This window comes from Bubalus kerabau, chromosome 4 (assembly GCF_029407905.1).
Source record: "Bubalus kerabau isolate K-KA32 ecotype Philippines breed swamp buffalo chromosome 4, PCC_UOA_SB_1v2, whole genome shotgun sequence".
Classification (NCBI taxonomy): domain Eukaryota; kingdom Metazoa; phylum Chordata; class Mammalia; order Artiodactyla; family Bovidae; genus Bubalus; species Bubalus kerabau.
The window spans coordinates 110,416,939-110,436,210 of NC_073627.1; the positions used below are offsets into that span (position 1 = coordinate 110,416,939).

At 41.2% G+C, this 19,272-nt stretch overlaps 1 protein-coding gene across 3 annotated transcripts in view; it reads left to right on the top strand.

The window, feature by feature from the left end:
- The window catches only part of PIP5K1B (phosphatidylinositol-4-phosphate 5-kinase type 1 beta), a 471,859-nt gene that overhangs the window by 363,088 nt on the left and 89,499 nt on the right, over positions 1–19,272 (top strand). For all 3 annotated transcript variants that reach the window (XM_055578263.1, XM_055578262.1, XM_055578261.1), the window contains 3 exons: positions 13,344–13,555; positions 16,064–16,147; positions 16,271–16,319. In XM_055578263.1, the coding sequence (XP_055434238.1) occupies positions 13,344–13,555; positions 16,064–16,147; positions 16,271–16,319 (345 nt within the window). The remainder of the gene's footprint in view (positions 1–13,343; positions 13,556–16,063; positions 16,148–16,270; positions 16,320–19,272) is intronic.

Genomic DNA, 19,272 nt, shown 5'->3' on the forward strand with positions numbered 1-19,272 from the left:
GGATTTATCCCCATGGTCCACCAATCCTCAAGGAAGCAGAGTTTCGTGTCTGGCAAGAGCAGTAGCAGCATTTGCATTACTCACTCTGAGCCCGCCGCCAAGAGGGCTCGAGGCAGGATGTGTTCGGTCGTTGCCTTCAGCCGTCCTGAAGAGACAGACTCCACGCTTGGCCGGCTGGCTGGAGTCCTCTCTGACTGTGAGACCAGCCAAGCAGAGGCAGGCAGCTGAATCGCAGTGAGCACAACCAGGTGCTCATGTGCGGCAGCCCAGGCTTTCAACTAAACCACAGTCTACTGCCAATACTGGGCTCTTGTGACCTACAAAAATGGCATTGTCATATGGTTGACTCTATATATCCAAGTTGGCCATAAAATCAAAGACTCTGTGTGTGTGTTAGCCAGTCAGTCATGTCTAACTCTTTGCAACCCCATGGTCTATAACCTGCTAGACTCCTCTGTCCGTGGAATTCTCCAGGCAAGAATACTGGAAGGTGTTGCCATTGCCTTCTTCAGGGGATCGTCCTGACCCAGGCATTGAACCCAGATCTCCTGTATTACAGGCAGACCCTTTATAATGTAAGCCACCAGGGAAGTCCAAGTATACTGGAATGGGTAGTCTATCCCTTTTCCAGGGACTCTTCCTGACCCAGGAATTGAACTAGGGTCTCCTGCATTGTAGGTGGATGCTCTAACAGCTGAGCTTCTGGGGAAGCTCTCAAAAACTCTGTCAGTTCAGTTCAGTTCAGTCGCTCAATCGTGTCCGACTCTTTGCGACCCCATTAATCGCAGCACGCCAGGCCTCCCTGTCCATCACCAACTCCTGGAGTTCACCCAGACTCACGGCCATCGAGTCAGTGATGCCATCCAGCCATCTCATCCTCTGTCGTCCCCTTCTCCTCCTGCCCCCAATCCCTCCCAGCATCAGAGTCTTTTCCAATGAGTCAACTCTTCGCATGAGGTGGCCAAAGTACTGGAGTTTCAGCTTTAGCATCATTCCTTCCAAAGAAATCCCAGGGCTGATCTCCTTCAGAATGGACTGGTTGGATCTCCTTGCAGTCCAAGGGACTCTCAAGAGTCTTATCCAACACCACAGTTCAAAAGCATCAATTCTTCGGTGCTCAGCTTTCTTCACAGTCCAACTCTCACATCCATACATGACCACAGGAAAAACCATAGCCTTGACTAGATGGACCTTTGTTGACAAAGGAATGTCTCCGCTTTTCAATATGCTATCTAGGTTGGTCATAACTTTCCTTCCAAGGAGTAAACGTCTTTTAATTTCATGGCTGCAGTCACCATCTGCAGTGATTTTGGAGCCCAGAAAAATAAAGTCTGACACTGTTTAGAAACGCTTTTAAAGAGTGAAATCAGTTTGATTTTTACAGGGCTTTATTTTATTCATTCAGTATTCAGTGCACATTTACTCAAATACTCATATTCTGGAAAAACAGGGCTTCCTTGACTGTCTTGGGAAAGGCAGGGTACTTCTTGGGCCACACTTTGGTTCTAGTTCTTTCCCAAAAGATCAGCACTTACTGGCCTCTGAGAGGCTTTGGCTCATGTGCACGGCTCTTCGTCCCTGTCCCCATCAGCCAGCACACTTTATATGCCTCCCCTCTCCTGCAAGTGACTGTCCCTTTGATGTCACCAGTGTTCCTCCTTCAAAGACATTTTTTAATTGAGTATTTCAACCCAGCAAGTGTAACACTTCTCTCCTCATTTTTGTTCCTCAAAATTCTACCCTCTACATTGTGAGGTAGAAAATCTCCACGGGAGAATTTCTTTCTCCCCTCTTAAGAGTGAAATGGCCAAGGACAATCTGTTTTTAATGAATTTATTAAATTTCAACTTTTTATAAAACATGCATCTGTGCATTTGTGTACACGTACACTTGGGGAAAAAATATTTTAAAAAGAATGCATAGTCCACTGGATGTATCAGTTGTCCTTAGGTAGTAGGGCTGCAGGGAGGTTAAAACCTAATCTTTATTTAAAGTGTCCTCATCCACCCTGAAAGTGAGCCTGGCTGCAGTCTGATCTTGTTAACATCCTCTCTTCATTTCTCCACATGAAGACCTCATTTTTAAACTTCACTTGTGTTCGGTCAACCCCAGCTGTTCCCAAAACAAACCATTCTAGATGCCATCTCATTGTTTGCTACATTTTCACCTGATAATCGGGCTTCAGATGGTACGGACGTTCTCTGTAGGTGGAGACTCACCAGCCTCTGATATTTCTGTTTATGAAAGAGCTATATAACTTTTTCTAGATTATTAGCAATTAGAGAAAATATGTCAACCACTTCATTCTCCAGGAGCAGAGAAAGCAGTGGTTTGGGATTACAAATTTACTTTCTGTGCACTCAGCTGCGTAGGAAAATTAGACTCTCTTAATTTTTCCATGACTACTCTTTTTTCTTTTTTCATTTTTATTATTTCTTTGGCTGTGCCAGGTCTCAGCTGTGACGCCTGGGATCGTCAGTGCTTATTGCTGCATGTGGGATCTTTAGCTGTGGCATGCAAACTCTTAGTTGTGGCATATGGGATCTAGTTCCCTGACCAGGGGTTGAACCCAGTCCCCTTGCATTGGGAGCATAGAGTCTTAACCACTGGAAAACCAGGGACCACTGGACTTTTCATGACTACTCTTGCTCACTAAAATCCACAGTCTTGTACTTGCCAATTATTATTTGTCTCTCCAAATTTAAACGTTCGTGTCTGAATTTAAATAATAATCTTACTCAAAATTGAACTCCCTCTCAGGACTGGTGTAGACTAACCTTTTATCAGTCCATTTTGTTAGGTAAACATCATCAAACATGTAGGGTGTGGATCACATCTTGACACAGAGACTAGAATATTGCACCAGAGCATATTGCAGAATATTGCACTTTATATTCTATTTTCACCTCAAACCCTCACCCTCATGCTCTGTGGGACGTAGCACTGAGCTGCCATCTTGTACTTTCCTTAATTTTGACCATGTACATATATAGTTGTTTCTTAATTAAAATGCCTCAAGACCCCAAAGAATTCATTTCTAGTGATGCCTCCCGCAATCTGGGTTTCCTGTCACTTCTTAAAACTTACCCTATGGGTAGGTACTTATTGTTCTTCATAAATTGTAAGCTTTTCAGTACAAATGGAGACTTTCCCACACCTGAGATTCTGCCTGTCCTGTGGAACCTTGAATGATCTCAGAGCATGGCTTGGCTTGATTTCTCTGGCTTCAAACCATCACTGGAATCTCAGTTGACAAATCCTTCCTTACCTTCCTGCTAAATTAACTACATGTCATTCAACAAATAGTTTCTAATTCTTGCCCTGCATATGGCTCTGTGCTAAGTCTGTGGGAGAGAGAAAAGTGAATAGGGTATGGCCCTTGCCTCAAACCTTAAGGCCACACAATTGAGGTTTTATTTATTGTGGACAGATTCTCCCCTTCTTCTTTGCTCTCTTTGTTTATTAAAGTGAAGAGGAGAGAGAGGAGGACTTTTTTCCTCTTTACTCAGAGACAGTTCACCGCAAGGAGTGGACCGTAGTAGGTGGTGAGAAGGTGTCAGAAATTGCACCTCGTACATTGAAGTGGGCATGGAAACTTGGGCCATGAGTGGCCTCTGAGTCTCACTGGACAGCTTATCAGCCCAGTTTCTCAACTGTCCCATCACTTAAGCCACAGTGAAGCAAGTCACTTCTAGTGATGGCAACTAGAAGATAGAATGGGAAGTACTTGACAGTTTTAATGTTACTTTTAAATATGTTTATAAAATAATTTATTAAGATACAGTAATGTGTAAAAATAGTCTCCATAAAGAAAAGATCCATAATCCATCTAATATAGAAGCTGAAGAATATATGTTTTCATTCATACATTCATATGCATATTAATAGATTGATACGGCTTTTAAAATAATTGATTTTCTAGTGCTATAAGGTATGCTTCTATTTCTTTAAGCTTTTTAAGTGAGCAAAAAAGACTTTTTTACATGTTTATCAAGCACAGCTTGATATTCTAAGTCACCACATTAGACACAGTGAAAAACCACATTATTGCCATCACTAAATTAGAGATTGAATATTTATTTCAGTCTGCTCTACCAGTCAAAACTGCTTGGCTTGTCACAGCCTGTTTTTTTCTCTTTATCATATTAGCAAAGAACACTCTGAGCTGTATTGAGGAAATTAAATTAAATTTAAAAGACAACTTTCGGCTTTAACTGAACTTGGACATGCAAGTAATTCTGGGGCTGTATTCCAAGGAGCCTACTTGGGGAGGAGTGGCATAGCCTTACATTCATTTTACCCTAAGCCAGTGCATCCAGGAATGTCTACTTGCATAAAATCTTCAGGATACTGTTTTGTCTTACTGAATTAACATAAATGTTTTTGCCAATCATTTTGCTCAAATAATCCCTAGTTACTAAAGACTCCTTTTTAAAAAAGTAACTACAACCTCTTCATCATACCTGTAGAAAATTAATAATTCTTACTAGTCAGTGTTCAAATTTCTAGTTGTATCTGGGGGAAAAACCCTTTTTTTATAGTTTGTATCAAGGTTTAAATAGGGTCTACTGGTTAACCACTCCCCTTTACCCTGGTCATTTATTATTTCATTGATACTTGTTGAAGAAATTGGTTTGTATATTCCATTGTCCAGATTCTACTGGTTATGTTTCTCATAATTTCTTTCAGTATACACCTCTTTCCCCTTTCATTTCCTGTAGATTGGTTGTTGGATCTAAATGTTTGACCACTAACTGGATGCTTTAATTCATTCAGTTCAGTTCAGTCGCTCAGTCATGTCTGACTCTTTGCAGCCCCATGAATTGCAGCACACCAGACCTCCCTGTCCATCACCAACTCCTGGAGTCCACTCAAACTCATTAGGTGTTATAAAATGGTGATGTTCTTATTTTATCATGCATTAGTTAGACTGCTCAAAGGATTTCTAAACAAGAGAGTGCCAAGCACATAGCTTGTTGTTGTTCAGTTGCTGAGTCATGGCTGACTCTCTGCGACCCCATGGACTGCAGCACACCAGGCATCCTGTCCTTCACCATCTCCCTGAGTTTGCTCAAACTCATGTCCATTGAGTCAGTGATGCCATCCAGCCATCTCGTCCTCTGTTGTCCCCTTCTCCTCCTGCCTTCAAAATTTCCAAGCATCAGGGTCTTTTCCAGGGAGTTGGCTCTTTGCATCAAGTGGCCAAAGTATTGGAGCTTCAGCTTCAGCATCAGTCTTTCCAGTGAATATTCAGGGTTAATTTCCTTTGACTGGTTGGATCTCCTTGCAGTCCAAGGGACTCTCAAGAGTCTTCTCCAACACCACAGTTCAAAAGCATCAATTCTTCAGTGCTCAGCCTTCTTTATAGTCCATCTCTCACATCCATACATGACTACTGGAAAAACCATGCTGCTGCTGCTGCTGCTAAGTCGCGTCAGTTGTGTCCGACTCCGTGCGACCTCATAGATGGCAGCCCACCAGGCTCCACCGACCCTGGGATTCTCCAGGCAAGAACACTGGAGTGGGTTGCCATTTTCTTCTCCAATGCATGAAAGTGAAAAGGGAAAGTGAAGTCACTCAGTCGTGTCCGACTCTTCGTGACCCCATGGACTGCAGCCTCCCAGGCTCCTCCATCCATGGGATTTTCCAGGCAAGAGTACTGGAGTGGGGTGCCATTTCCTTCTCCCAGAAAAACCATAGCTTTGACTATATGGACCTTTGTCAGCAAAGTAATGTCTCTGCTTTTTAATATGGTGTCTAGGTTTGTCATAGCTTTTCTTTCAAGGAGCAAGTGTCTTTTCATTTCATGGCTACAGTTGCCGTCAAGCACATAATAGGTGCTCAATAAAATTTTTAATGACTTGATTAATTTCCATAAGAGCCCCCCAACATGGAAAATTATTAGAAATTCTGCTTGCCTTAAATCTGATCAAAGAGCATCTTTTTCCTCCTAGAATCATCATCCTTCTCCACTTTGCATAAGGCATGGTTTACAGATGAATTCTGTTATATTGCCCCTGTGAATATCTCCTGGTGCTGGGAACCATTTTTTAAAAGATTTATTTATTTTTTGGCTGTGATGGGTCTTCTCTGCTGCACAGACTTTCTCTAGTTGCGGTGAGAGGAGCATACTCGTTGTTGCCGTGCTCAGGCTTCTCTGTGCAGTGGTTTCTCTTGTTGTGGAGCACAGGCTCTAAGCTCACGGGCTTCAATTGTTGCAGTGCAGGCTCAGTAGTTGTGGCTTGCTGACTTAGTTGCTCTGTGGCATGTGGGATCGTCCTGGATGAGGGATCAAACTGGTGTCCCCTGAATTGCAAGGCAGATTCCTAACCACTGAACTGCAGGGAAGCCCAGGTACCATTTTTAAAATGGAGCCATTTTTCAGCAGTCTTTTGGACTTACCTGATTATCATCCTTTCTCAGTCTTGTGCCAACTTAACTTCACATATCTTACAGATTGGAAGAGCAGAGAAATAGAGGACAGGAAAGCAAAGGAAGCCCTTAAATGTGTTTCAGAACAGAGCCTCCAACCTAAATTCAGCACCAAGCACTCTTGGATGCTTAATGGGTCTTTGAAGTTGACCCAGCCTGTGACATGCCCTTTTTTGCAAACGCTTCCTTAAAAGAAATGTGATACTCTTACCAGATTCCAAGCTCAGCCTAGTTTATAGAAAACAAGCTTGCCTTTTATCTGCCATTTAGTTGTGTGCCTACAAAACAGTAAATTCAGAGTCTCTAAATAACAGCTTGATTTTTGTCCTTGACAAAGTGGATATAAATACTTCTGGTGTGGGAAGGTTTGAGAATACTGTAGGCTATTATCTTTATTTATTTTTTTTTTCTGACAACATAGAACACAGAATCACAGTAAATGCTTTCAGTGCTGAAGATTTTTCACACGCATTGTAATTGTGAAGCGCAATATCCAAGTTCTTATATTGGAGATATTAATGTAAGATGTATTGCTATACATTCTTTGCTGCTGAATATTTTGTTTTTCCCTTACTTTTTCATATGGAAAGCAGTATAAAAATGCATATTTCTGCTCTGATCAGAGTGCAAGCAGGGAGCACAAAGTAAAACAAGTCTTTGGTGAATGGAGCAGCCTTATATGTACAATAGGAAAAGCATAGATAAACGGATAGTTGTATTTTATTCCATAGAGGGGTACTAATAATGTGCTTGAGTTTTCAGAGGGGAGATGTGTTCCTGATATTTTGTGTAGATCATGAGTCTAGTCTTTATGGAGGCAAGAATTGAGATAGGCTTTGAAAAACCAGTAAGGTTTGAAATGAGGACCTTTAAGAAGAAATGGCCTGAGCGTATTTAGGGGTAATTATGGGATTTCAGTTTGACTAGCCTGGGCGGTGTCTCTAGACAGGTGGTAAATAGCAGATGTTGGCTGGGGCCACAGTAGCAAGGATCTCAGTGTCACCTGAGCAATGGTGAGAGACCGCAGGCTTTGAGGAGGGATGTGAGGTGACCTGGTCAGGTGAAGGGGTCAAGAATGAATCAGAAAAAGAAAGGGAAGTTGAAATCAAAGTATTAGCAAGGAGGATGATTTTGATTATAGAAGCTGCAGGATTGGGAAACGTAATGAAAGGAAGAGGAGTCGTGGAGTCCAAAATCCACATTAGGATGATTTCAGAGAAAAAGTGAGAAAGAAGAGTTGGAGGTTGCACGAAGCTGGTGCTCTGTGACAACCTAGAGGGATGAGATGGGGAGGGAGGCGGGAGGAGGGTTCAAGAAGGAGAGGACACATGTCTATCTATGGCTGACTCATGTTGATGTGTGGCAGAAACCATCACAATATTGTGAAGTAATTATCCTCCAATTAAAAATTATATTAAAAAAAAAAGTTTGGGGTTGCAGCAGGACAGTGTACAGAAATGTGCAGCAGAAGGCTATGGGAAATATACGGGACTGGAACTTAGGCATTCAGTTCAGATTAAAGATAGCATCTTAGGAGCTGTCTGTGGACCAATGATAGTTGGAATCAACCCCTAAAATATTCTTAAATCTATCCATGTCTCCCTTGAGCTCCCCTGCTGCTGTGTCATTCAAGTACTATCATTTCTTACCTGCTCTATTGCTGCTTTCCCATAGTTAAAAGTAGGTCACCATTTTGTGTGGTATCTCCACAGCACCCTTATTTTTCCTTCCAGGCCTTACTTCAACCTGTGATGCAAAGCTTGTGTAATTTTGAGGATGGTGTAGTTGTCTGTTTTACTTACCCCTGAAGATCTGGCAACTTCCGTGGGGCCTGGCACAGACTAGACACTCAACTTATTTTTTTCCAGGGTACTAAATGAATGTCACTGTAGAAAAGTAAGAAAAAGAGGAGTTGAAGAGAGAACTCTGGTGAATATTCTTAGAGCATAGAGGAAAGTACTGGGAAAAACAAATAGGAAGGCAAAGAACCAAGAGAAGGTGGGCCTTATAGCTAAGGATGAGTAGAGATTCCAGTGGGGGTGGTTTATTCTACAGGTGGTGGAGAGCAAGGGCAATAAGAAGAACTAGCACATACTGGATGCTTTTTCTATGTCTTGACTGTCCTAAGACTTCACGTGGATGAACTAATCTTCACACTAACTCTGTGAGGTAGGTGTCCCTATTATTTCTATTTTATGAACGAGGATACCAGGCCCAGAGAGGCTATATACTCTGCTCAAAGACAAACCAATGCAGGAGCCATGAGTCAAACCAGGCCACCTGGCTCTCAGGCATGGAGTCTTCTCACCATGCAGTCATGCTGGCTCCATCTAGTTGAGGAGCAGAAAGCAGTGTGCAGCGGGCTAAGGGCTATGGCACAGAGGATGGAAAAGGAAAAAGAACACCCCTCTTTCTGACCTTTGTCTGTGAAAGGAGCATAGCGTTGGCCTGCCGTTCTAAGCTGTGGCATCTCCCATGTTAGGTCACCAAGTCTACAGAGATTGTATGTGAATGAGAGCCCCCCTGATGCAGCGCCAGCCATGAAAGCCTAGAGGATATTCTTTATCTTGGAAGAAGTAGTTTTGAGCACGTCTTCAGGATAATGTAGCAGCTGCTTTGACGTTGGCTTTTTTTTGTTGTTGTTAACCACATTCCAGTATTATTACTGACTTAAAATAGTCCTTGAGAAAGAAGAGAAAAAATAATCTGGGTCTAAGGATAAAAAAACACTGTGGTATTTCAACTTACTTTCAGTTTTGCATATGTCTGTGAATCCTTCCTGCTTTCTCTTTTTCACAGGTGAGGGAGTAAGGTCTGGCCCAGCTGGATGGGAAAGCACCTGTGTTTGCCTTGCAGCTATTTTGCAAAGCAAATGCACGGGTACAGGATCCACCAGCAACAGTGAGGTCAGGCCGACAGTCTGGGAAAAAAGCGTGCACCTGAGTGGCAGACTAGACTGGTGTCTGTCGTGTTGCAGGATGTTGCACCCTCTTAACACTCACATGTTAAGGTTCTGGCAGATTTATTGATTCCTTTCATTAACGATCCGGGAAGATATGAATAACAACTATTTTGTTCCTAATTGATGCACATCTGCTGTGCACATGACTAAAATCTGTTCCCAGAATTTTTCATTGCACAAGTTTGGGAATTTCATTTAAAATATACATCTATATATTTATCTTTTTCTTTCTTAACATTTGTTATGGATGGTGGCTTTCCCTAAGCCCAAATCCAACTATCATGCTCAGATTTCCACACAATAGGAAGATAACTTATCTTTTTTTTTTTTTTTTAAGACTTTCACTTGGAAAGTAGAAACCTGGCCTCTTGAGGACAATCCAGACCCTTCAGAGATGTTGGCAATCCAATTAAAAAGTACAGAGAAATCTAATCTGTCTCAAACTTATTTATAGCTTTCTCTTAGTTAATTCTAAGTTTTGGCTTGTATGTTTTTTTAATAAACCCAGCCTGATATTTGACCACATAAAGCATTGAAATTGCTTCTTGCTTTGTCCAGCCTGACTTCACATCACTTATAAAATACACATGTTCTCTGTGGCCTGTCCTTGAGCAAGAAAGGAGACTACAGGTACAGATAAAGCCATTGTTTGAATAGTGCATTAGACAATTATTGTAAGAAACTTTAAGAAAAATTATTGTATAAAGAAAGCTTATTTATAAGCAGAGTTAATACTTGGGTGCTTTGCAGAGAAAAATTAAACAAATATGACGGTGTCCAGGAGTGCCTTTCAGTTTTCACTCTGGAGGCCTGTGAAATGTGTAGAACATTGTCTCGGAGACTGACTAGAATTTGCTCTTGAAGCCAGGTCACTGCTTTGGGGTTACCAGTGGACACTTGGGGCTGTACAGAGCACAAGGCTGTGATTTTCACCCACGGAACACAGGACTGTTCCCTCAGGCAGATTGCGAGGCCATTATTTTATAGCACATTGGCCAGAATTGCTGTGTCAGCCAACCTTTTCCTGTTGAACATCCATGCAGTGCTCCTCGGTGCCATGAACCCAGAACTTCTAAAGGAATTGGGACACACCAAAGGGATACTAGCAAGCAGGCTGGAAGTGCAGTCATATTTTTGTTGGCTTTTTATGAATGTCTGTTTTCAGAAGTATAACCCCAGGGTGTCTGCTTCCAGCTGACATCTCACATGTGAGCAATGAGTTGTAACCATGATGATAACTAACAATGAACTGAGCACTTTCTTTGTGTTAGGAATTTCTCTAAACACCTTATCTGCATTACCATATTTAGTTTTCACAAGCACCCTGTGCAGTAGCTAATGTTATTGCCACCATTTTTACTGAGGAGGAAACTGAAGCCTGGGGAGGTGACATAATCTACCTAGGGTCACAGAGTTTGTGCACTGTGTCCTGCGTGTCCGTCTCCAACATTCGTTCTAAGAAGGGACATGCCAGCACTGATACATGAGAGCAGGAAAACTGGTATCTGAACACGGTTGTCATTGTGCAGGGTCGCATTGTCTCTGGATGGGCACTGTTCCCAAGCCTTTCTTTCAGCATGGTGGGGAATTGGAAAGGCTAAGTTCTATCTATGCTTGTTTCTGTCTGAAGAAAGCATCCAGTGTCTGTTAGTGTTTTCTTTTAAGAGGCTGGGTCCTTGGCAACCCTGATGCAGGCCCGTCTTCCCCAGCTCTGTGTTGTATTCCAGAGGGGCAAGGCATGGGTGTGCCTCCATAGGGAACCAGCCAGTGGGTCTAAGGCTGCAGCGCTGGGAATGTGGTGAGGAGCTTTTCCTGTCGCCCTTCCTTCTTCCTCCAGTCTTGGAGTCCCTCTTCCTCAGGTTGGGGAAACTGGTTCCACTTTGCTGTCAGGCCAGTCTGTGATATCCTGGCTTAGAAAGTTCCAGGGCCTATACTGCTTAAATAATAAGATTCTACTCTTATCTCTTGCCTGCCTCCTTCTGAAAGTATTCAAGTCAGTTTACTGAAAGGTAAATGGTGAGCACTCAGGATTAAGTAATACTTCCAACCCACTTAAAGTTTCCTCATTGCCAGCAAAGATACATAAGACCTAGGAATAACCATATTTTCCAAAGGCCATATACGTCATAGTTCACAAAAATGAAAAGTGAAAGTCACTCAATCGTGTCCAACTCTTTGTGACCCCATGGACTATATAGTCCGTGGAATTCTCCAGGCCAGAATATTGGAGTGCATAACCTTTCCCTTCTCCAGGGGATCTTCCCAACCCAAGGACTGAACCCAGGTCTCTCTCATTGCAGGTGGATTTTTTACCAGCTGAGCCACAAGGAAAGCCCACAAAAAATAGTTCACAAAGCCTACCATTAAATGGCATCCAGTAAGTGGCAGCCCCAAGTATTTGAATCCTCAGGCCTGACCTTTCTTTGTTGTTGTTTTAGTATTCAGTCGTGTCCAATTCTTTGTGACCCCATGGAATGTAGCCTGCCAGGCTCCTCTCTCCATGGGATTTCCCAGGCACAAGATGCTGGAGTGGGTTACTATTTCCTTCTCCAGGAGATCTTCCCAACCCAGGGCTCAAACCTGTGTCGCTTGTATTGGCAGACGGGTTTTTTACACTGAGCCACCAGGGAAGCCCCAACCGTTTTTAAGTATGTCGTAAGTGTCTGATCAAAAGCAGTTGACTGAGGGAGAAGGAGAAGTGTAAGATATACACTTGAATTCAAGATATACACTTGAAGTTCAAGTGTGTACAAGTTCGAGATATACACTTGAACGGAATTCAGTGTAATGCATACGTATTCAATCCCTGGTTAAACAATTATCTATAGACTCTGATCTCCAAAGGCATTTCCTAACTAGAGTACAGAGATACATTGTCATGTTGGTTCAGGGGTAGCTATTCGCCATCAGGCTGTTCTTTCTGGGCTGTTTTGATTTCCTGAGCAGCTTTGTGTGAGAAATGCCAGGTGTCAAAAAAATCTGTTGTAGAGGAGAATCATAAACAAACCATTGGGAAAAAAACTTTATCGTATAATAGAGAATTTCCCATTTTCCTGAACTCCCCCTGAACACTCTTCCTCAGTTGAAGGGTCCTGAGTATAAGACTTACCCATACTCAAGAGCCATGTTGCTGCCTGCCTCACGTCTTGATCATGTCTCCATTTTTTTCCCCCATCTCCTTTTTCTGGCTACATCCAGCTACTTTTAATTCCTTCCCTTTCCCACTATTTGCTGAGTGGATAATTAAACAGTAAGTCCTGTTCTTTGTTGAGACCATACTTTTAAAAAAAGACTTCCTACAGGGAAACTGATGGTAACTTTGAAAGACAAGCTTTGAAAAGGGGGCCCCTGAACTTTAGGAAGATGAAAGTTTTGAGAACGGAATTCAGGTAAAAGCCCATTCCAGCTGAGTCTTCATGCTCAGGAGGGTACAGGTTTTTAGAGACCATTGATTGTTGGTTTCTGTCCTCCAGTACTTAAGGTGCTGGAGTTGACCACCTGGGTTCAGATCCCAGCACTGCCACTTTTGAGCTGTATGATACCGAGCAAATTACTTCCTGTGTGTGTCTCGATTTTTTTCATCTGTGAAACAGAGACAGTAATAGCACCTGGCTTAAAGAGTTGTGAGGACTGAATCAAAATGAACCATTTAGCACCTGGACTCATGGAAAGTGTTCAATAAATGCTTAGTAAAACGCTCATGGAGTGCTAAAGAAAGATGTACTTACTTTAGATTTGTGTAAAAATATCATCTTGGAACCATGGTGAGAGTGGTTACTGCATTTGACCTAATAATAACCTCCAGTGTTTTTACTTTGATTTTTCCTCTGTCAGCCACCCCCCTGGGAGGGAAGCAGGAGCTGCTTGTCTACGTATCTCTCTGATCCTGGGCAGATGAGAATTATAAGTCATTGGCATGATGGGCCTCCTGGTTCTTTTTCTTACTCAGGTGCTGGAAAGCTTCAAGATCATGGACTATAGCCTTTTGCTGGGGATCCACATCTTGGACCATACCCTCAAAGAAAAAGAAGAGGAAATTTCCCAAAATGTGCCTGATGCTAAGCGGCCTGGGACGCAAAAGGTTCTCTACTCAACAGCAATGGAATCCATCCAGGGTCCAGGGAAATCAGGAGACGGAATCATCACAGAGAACCCAGACACGTAAGTGCAGCCGTCTGCCCACACACCCCTTGATCATGGCAGGCGACGCCACTGGGTAATGAAATACAATCATATTCCCTTCATGGTGGCTCTTTAGGAATAGATTCCTACCTGGCACTAAAATGGATCAGGCCAGCCTAATTTCCTCTCATCCACGGATAACTGGATGAATGGCAGTTTTTTGAGTCATTATGCTTTCACCCACATGGTTTCTTTTTTCTTTTTTTTTTTTTAATTTTATTTTACTTTTTAAACTTTACATAATTGTATTAGTTTTGCCAAATATCAAAATGAATCCGCCACAGGTAACATGCATTCCCCATCCTGAACCCTCCTCCCTCCTCCCTCCCCATTCCCTCCCTCTGGGTCGTCCCAGTGCACCAGCCCCAAGCATCCAGTATTGTGCATCGAACCTGGACTGGCAACTCGTTTCACACATGACATTTTACATGTTTCAATGCCATTCTCCCAAATCTTCCCACCCTCTCCCTCTCTCACAGAGTCCATAAGACTGTTCTATACATCAGTGTCTCTTTTGCTGTCTCATACACAGGGTTATTGTTACCATCTTTCTAAATTCCATATATATGCATTAGTATACTGTATTGGTGTTTTTCTTTCTGGCTTACTTCACTCTGTATAATAGGCTCCAGTTTCATCCACCTCATTAGAACTGATTCAAATGTATTCTTTTTAATGGCTGAGTAATACTCCATTGTGTATATGTACCACAGCTTTCTTATCCATTCATCTGCTGATGGACATATAGGTTGCTTCCATGTCCTGGCTATTATAAACAGTGCTGCGATGAACATTGGGGTACACGTGTCTCTTTCCCTTCTGGTTTCCCCAGTGTGTATGCCCAGCAGTGGGATTGCTGGATCATAAGGCAGTTCTATTTCCAGTTTTTTAAGGAATCTCCACACTGTTCTCCATAGTGGCTGTACTAGTTTGCATTCCCACCAACAGAGTAAGAGGGTTCCCTTTTCTCCACACCCTCTCCAGCATTTATTACTTGTAGACTTTTGGATCCCAGCCATTCTGACCGGTGTGAAATGGTACCTCATTGTGGTTTTGATTTGCATTTCTCTGATAATGAGTGATGGTGAGCATCTTTTCATGTGTTTGTTAGTTATCTGTATGTCTTCTTTGGAGAAATGTCTATTTAGTTCTTTGGCCCATTTTTTGATTGGGTCATTTATTTTTCTGGAGTTGAGCTGTAGGAGTTGCTTGTATATTCTCGAGATTAGTTGTTTGTCAGTTGCTTCATTTGCTATTATCTTCTCCCATTCTGAAGGCTGTCTTTTCACCTTGCTAATAGTTTCCTTTGATGTGCAGAAGCTTTTAAAGTTAATTAGGTCCCATTTGTTTATTTTTGCTTTTATTTCCAATATTCTGGGAGGTGGGTCATAGAGGATCCTGCTGTGATGTATGTCAGAGAGTGTTTTGCCTATGTTCTCCTCTAAGAGTTTTATAGTTTCTGGTCTTACGTTTAGATCTTTAATTTTGCTTTCACCCACATGATTTCTTTTTTCAAATAGCTCCATAATTTAACAATGGCTAATAATGTTTTTATTCCTATTTACTACATATTCAAAACATCCTTCACAAACAGGGGGGATATACTTTGAATTTGAATAAGCATGCATTTAAGCAAATACTTGCTAGAAGTGATGTCTGCAATTCGGAACTTTTTATCTGTGTAAGAGGATTCTGTTGTCCTAGTCCTACATCCTGACAGATGTGATCACTTGGTTCAGCCAGATGTGCAGCATTAGGTTACATGTACAAAGTGCTTATTGACTAACAGAAACAGTTACAACCAAAGAAAATTGTTGAATTGGTTGACTGTATCACGTGTGTGTACTAGCCGAGCAAAAAGACTGAAAGAAAGAAATCATTTTCCTTGACTATAACTGCCTATCTTGTAAGCTTCTCCAACGGTGACTAAACCACAGACATATTTTACTTTTATGAAGGAAATTCATACATACTAAAGTTTTTAATCCTTCCTATAAATCCATCTAATAAGTAATAACTTATGCAGATGAATAAATACAGAGGAAAGATGTTAACAGTAGTTATCTTTGCATCCTTGGAATGGATTCTTTATATATTTTTATATGTATTTTTTCCTTTGTGCTCACCTATATTTTATTTAAAAATTTCACAGTAAACATATAAAAGTGTTGCATTTTTGATGGGCAGTATTTTGAAATACTTTAAAAATTCTTGCTCATGGTTTTAAAGTCAGAATAATTTTTTAATTGAATTCTTCCCATCCAACTCTTCAGAACTGGCAACTGTGGTATTATTCTCCTTCTTGGAAAGTATATCTTTCTTGATTCCCAGGAAGACTTTAGCTGAAGCCAAAAAAATAAATAAATAAATAAAGATGAGAGTCCATGATTTTTAGAGACTAACCATTTTCATTTACAGTCTATTTATTAGAAATGATTTTTAACTTCCTGTTCACATAAAATGATTTCTCTTTTGCTCTGTTCACAGAATGGGAGGCATTCCAGCTAAAAGCCATAAGGGAGAAAAGCTACTCTTATTTATGGGCATTATTGACATTCTGCAATCATATAGGTAAAAAATTGGGGGGAATAGTCTTTTATTATTTCAAAATAATTCAATGAAAGGTTCTGAGAATTCACTAAATGGGGTTGATTTTACATTCTTACTTTTATTTTTCTGTATGTTTATATTTAGATTAATGAAGAAGTTGGAACATTCCTGGAAAGCTCTTGTTTATGATGGGGTGAGTGATTTATCATGCTCCTTGTTAAACTGGATTATTTTCCTGATTTCTCAGAGACCTCAGTGTATGTCTAGGAAGCTGTGTCACTTGAAAAGGAGAGGAAACAAATATCTTTATAAACTCAGAATCTCAGGCTTAGCAGATCAGTTCAAATCTAAGAATAAAGACAACATAAATGTGAATGGCTCTTCAAATAGAGGCCATCCACGTGGGTGAACAGGTAGAGGCCAGGAAAACAAAATGATGTCTTATTTTGATGTGCAATCTAAAGAACCCAGTTAGGAGATGATGAGAAAAAGCTAAAGGCTTTTCATAGGCACTGGAAAGACAGTTGGGGAGTTGAAGTTCTCTCAAAACTAAGCTTCAGAGGGGGTTGAACCTGAATTTGATGGTAGACAGCTATAGGCTGGAATCCTACATTTAAACCGTGTTACTAACCATGTGACCCAGACACATTGCTTGCTTCTCATCTCTTAGTGTTGTTTCCCATTTATAGTAGGAAGCTAGTCATAGTACCTGTACCTCAGAATATTTCCCTGGTGGCATAGTGGTAAAAAATTCACCTCCAAGCAGGAGATGCAGGTTCAGTTCCTGGGTTGGGAAGATCCTCTGGAGGAGGAAATGGCAACCCACTACAGTATTCTTGCCTGGAAAATTCCACGGACACAGGAGCCTGGTGGACTACAGTCCATGGGGTCACAAAGTGTCTGACACAATTTAGTGTGTGCCCTGCTACACTACCTGTCTCATAGGCTGACTTGAGGGTTAAGTTAAATAATGCCGTTTGGTGTTCAACACAATGCATAACACATAATAAGGACATGGGAAGGGAAAACTTTTAAATTGTGTTGGATTTAAATATAACAAAGGTTAACTGATACAAGAATGTCTTTTGCATCCAGAAATGGCATGACTGAAGAAAACAATTATCAAAGAGCAGTCTGTCTACACACACACACAACTTCCTATCTAGAAGTTAAATGTGAACTTCCTGCTGCTTGACAGAACATTTATGGCCTCAGCCTCACTCAGTTAATAACTCAGAGTGACACTTCCAAAGATTGTATTGGTCAAAGATTTGCTCACATATTTTTTTAAGATGTTAGCAGATGCTTTTCTTTGAAAAAAAAAAAAGATAAGTTATGGATGCTATTCTTCTCTGTTCCTGGAAAAGAACACTTCGCTGTCTCAGTTCTGAGGAAGACTGGTAATAACCCCTCAGCATGTCAGATCTGCATTTTGTCCACAGGCTAAGGAAATGACCTTTGTCAAAATGCACTTTTAAACAACAGGTTCACAAGTTTGTTTCTGAGAATCAAACTTAGGCTTCTTATTCAAATCAAAGACTCTTTTTGAAGAAAAGACCAAGATGGAAGGTTAGTTTTTTTTCCTTCTAGCTGAGTAAAGTACCAACTACATAATGCCTTGAACATGGAAGGGAGAGAGAGTAAACACTTTCATTCTCCTCCTGTTTATTGACAGTTTCAATTCCCTGTTACCAAATGAGACCTCTGCTCCAAATGGTCTAGTCCTCTATCGGTCAGATACTTCTAAGGAGCCCCTACCTTTGTTGAAATAAAATATGTCTTCTGTTTTTCAGTGTCTTTTTTTTTTTTTTTTTAAGAAAATCTCTGTGCTGACTATATGTAATTATAAGCAATAGTTAAGACTTTTTTTTTCTGTTTACAATTGTGCCTCTCCTTTAAACAATGCTTCCTCATACCAAAAAAAGCCACAGTTTAACCTCTCTTAGAAGGCAAGGGCTGACTCAGTCATCTTACATCCTATGTATTTCTAAATGACTGCACTTGTGAATCCATGTCCACTTCCAGCAGAAACTGACAGAACACTGGGCGGAGTGCATGTCAGACCAGTGGGAAGTTTTCCATCACATCTGCAGGATCACTGATAGTCTAGAGAACATTATCACTTGGCAGAGGATTCCTCCATGCTGAGTCCTTCATAAAACACTGATTCCAGACTTCTCTTATGCTTCATGTAACACCCAATTTCACAGAGGAAAAGACTGAGGCACTGAGATACTGTCTTTACCCAGGATCACAGAGCTCTTTAAAATTAGAGCTAACATGAGAACCGGGTCTCTGGATTCTGGTCCAATGTGTATTTCTTCTTCCAAACCCACTGCAGACGATGTTATCTAAATATAAGTTTTTAGAAGTTTCCCTGTTGGAATCCATGAACCTCAAATCAAAATGGAACACTAAATAAGCAAATTTACTATTTTTAGGAATGTCTATCTCAGATAGCAAATAAATGACTGCTGAATAAATATATGGAATTAGCTCCTTCATCTGTCTTCTTTCCTGGACTTGTGATAAAATGCCCCCTCAGTCCTAAAGACCCCTACCAAGCATGAGAGAATTGAGCTAATGATTTAATTCAATTCAGCTGTGTCTAATTAGTAGCTAATTGAACATAACAGGGATCGTCAGTCAGCCTTGTCTCCTAGGAATCGTCATGGTGTTTACATACCTTATGACTGGAAAGTGAAACCAGCAAACTTTTTTTTTTGCTCTCTATCTCAATCTTACATTAGGGTTGTTTTGCTTGTTTATGTCCCAGTTTTGTTCTGACTGAAAGTGATTATGTCTTTGTTCCAGATGACACTTGAGGCACTGGTTGCCTTATATGTTAAAAAATGGAATTTTTGTTTTGTTTTGTTTTAATTTTATTTTATTTTTAAACTTTACAATATTGTATTGGTTTTGCCAAACATCGAAATGAATCCACCACAGGTATACATGTGTTCCCCATCTTGAACCCTCCTTCCTCCTCCCTCCCCATACCATCCCTCTGGGTCGTCCCAGTGCACCAGCCCCAAGCATCCAGTATCGTGCATCGAACCTGGACTGGTGACTTGTTCCATATATGATATTATACGTATTTCAATGCCATTCTCCCAAATCATCCCACCCTCGTGGTGGACAGTGGA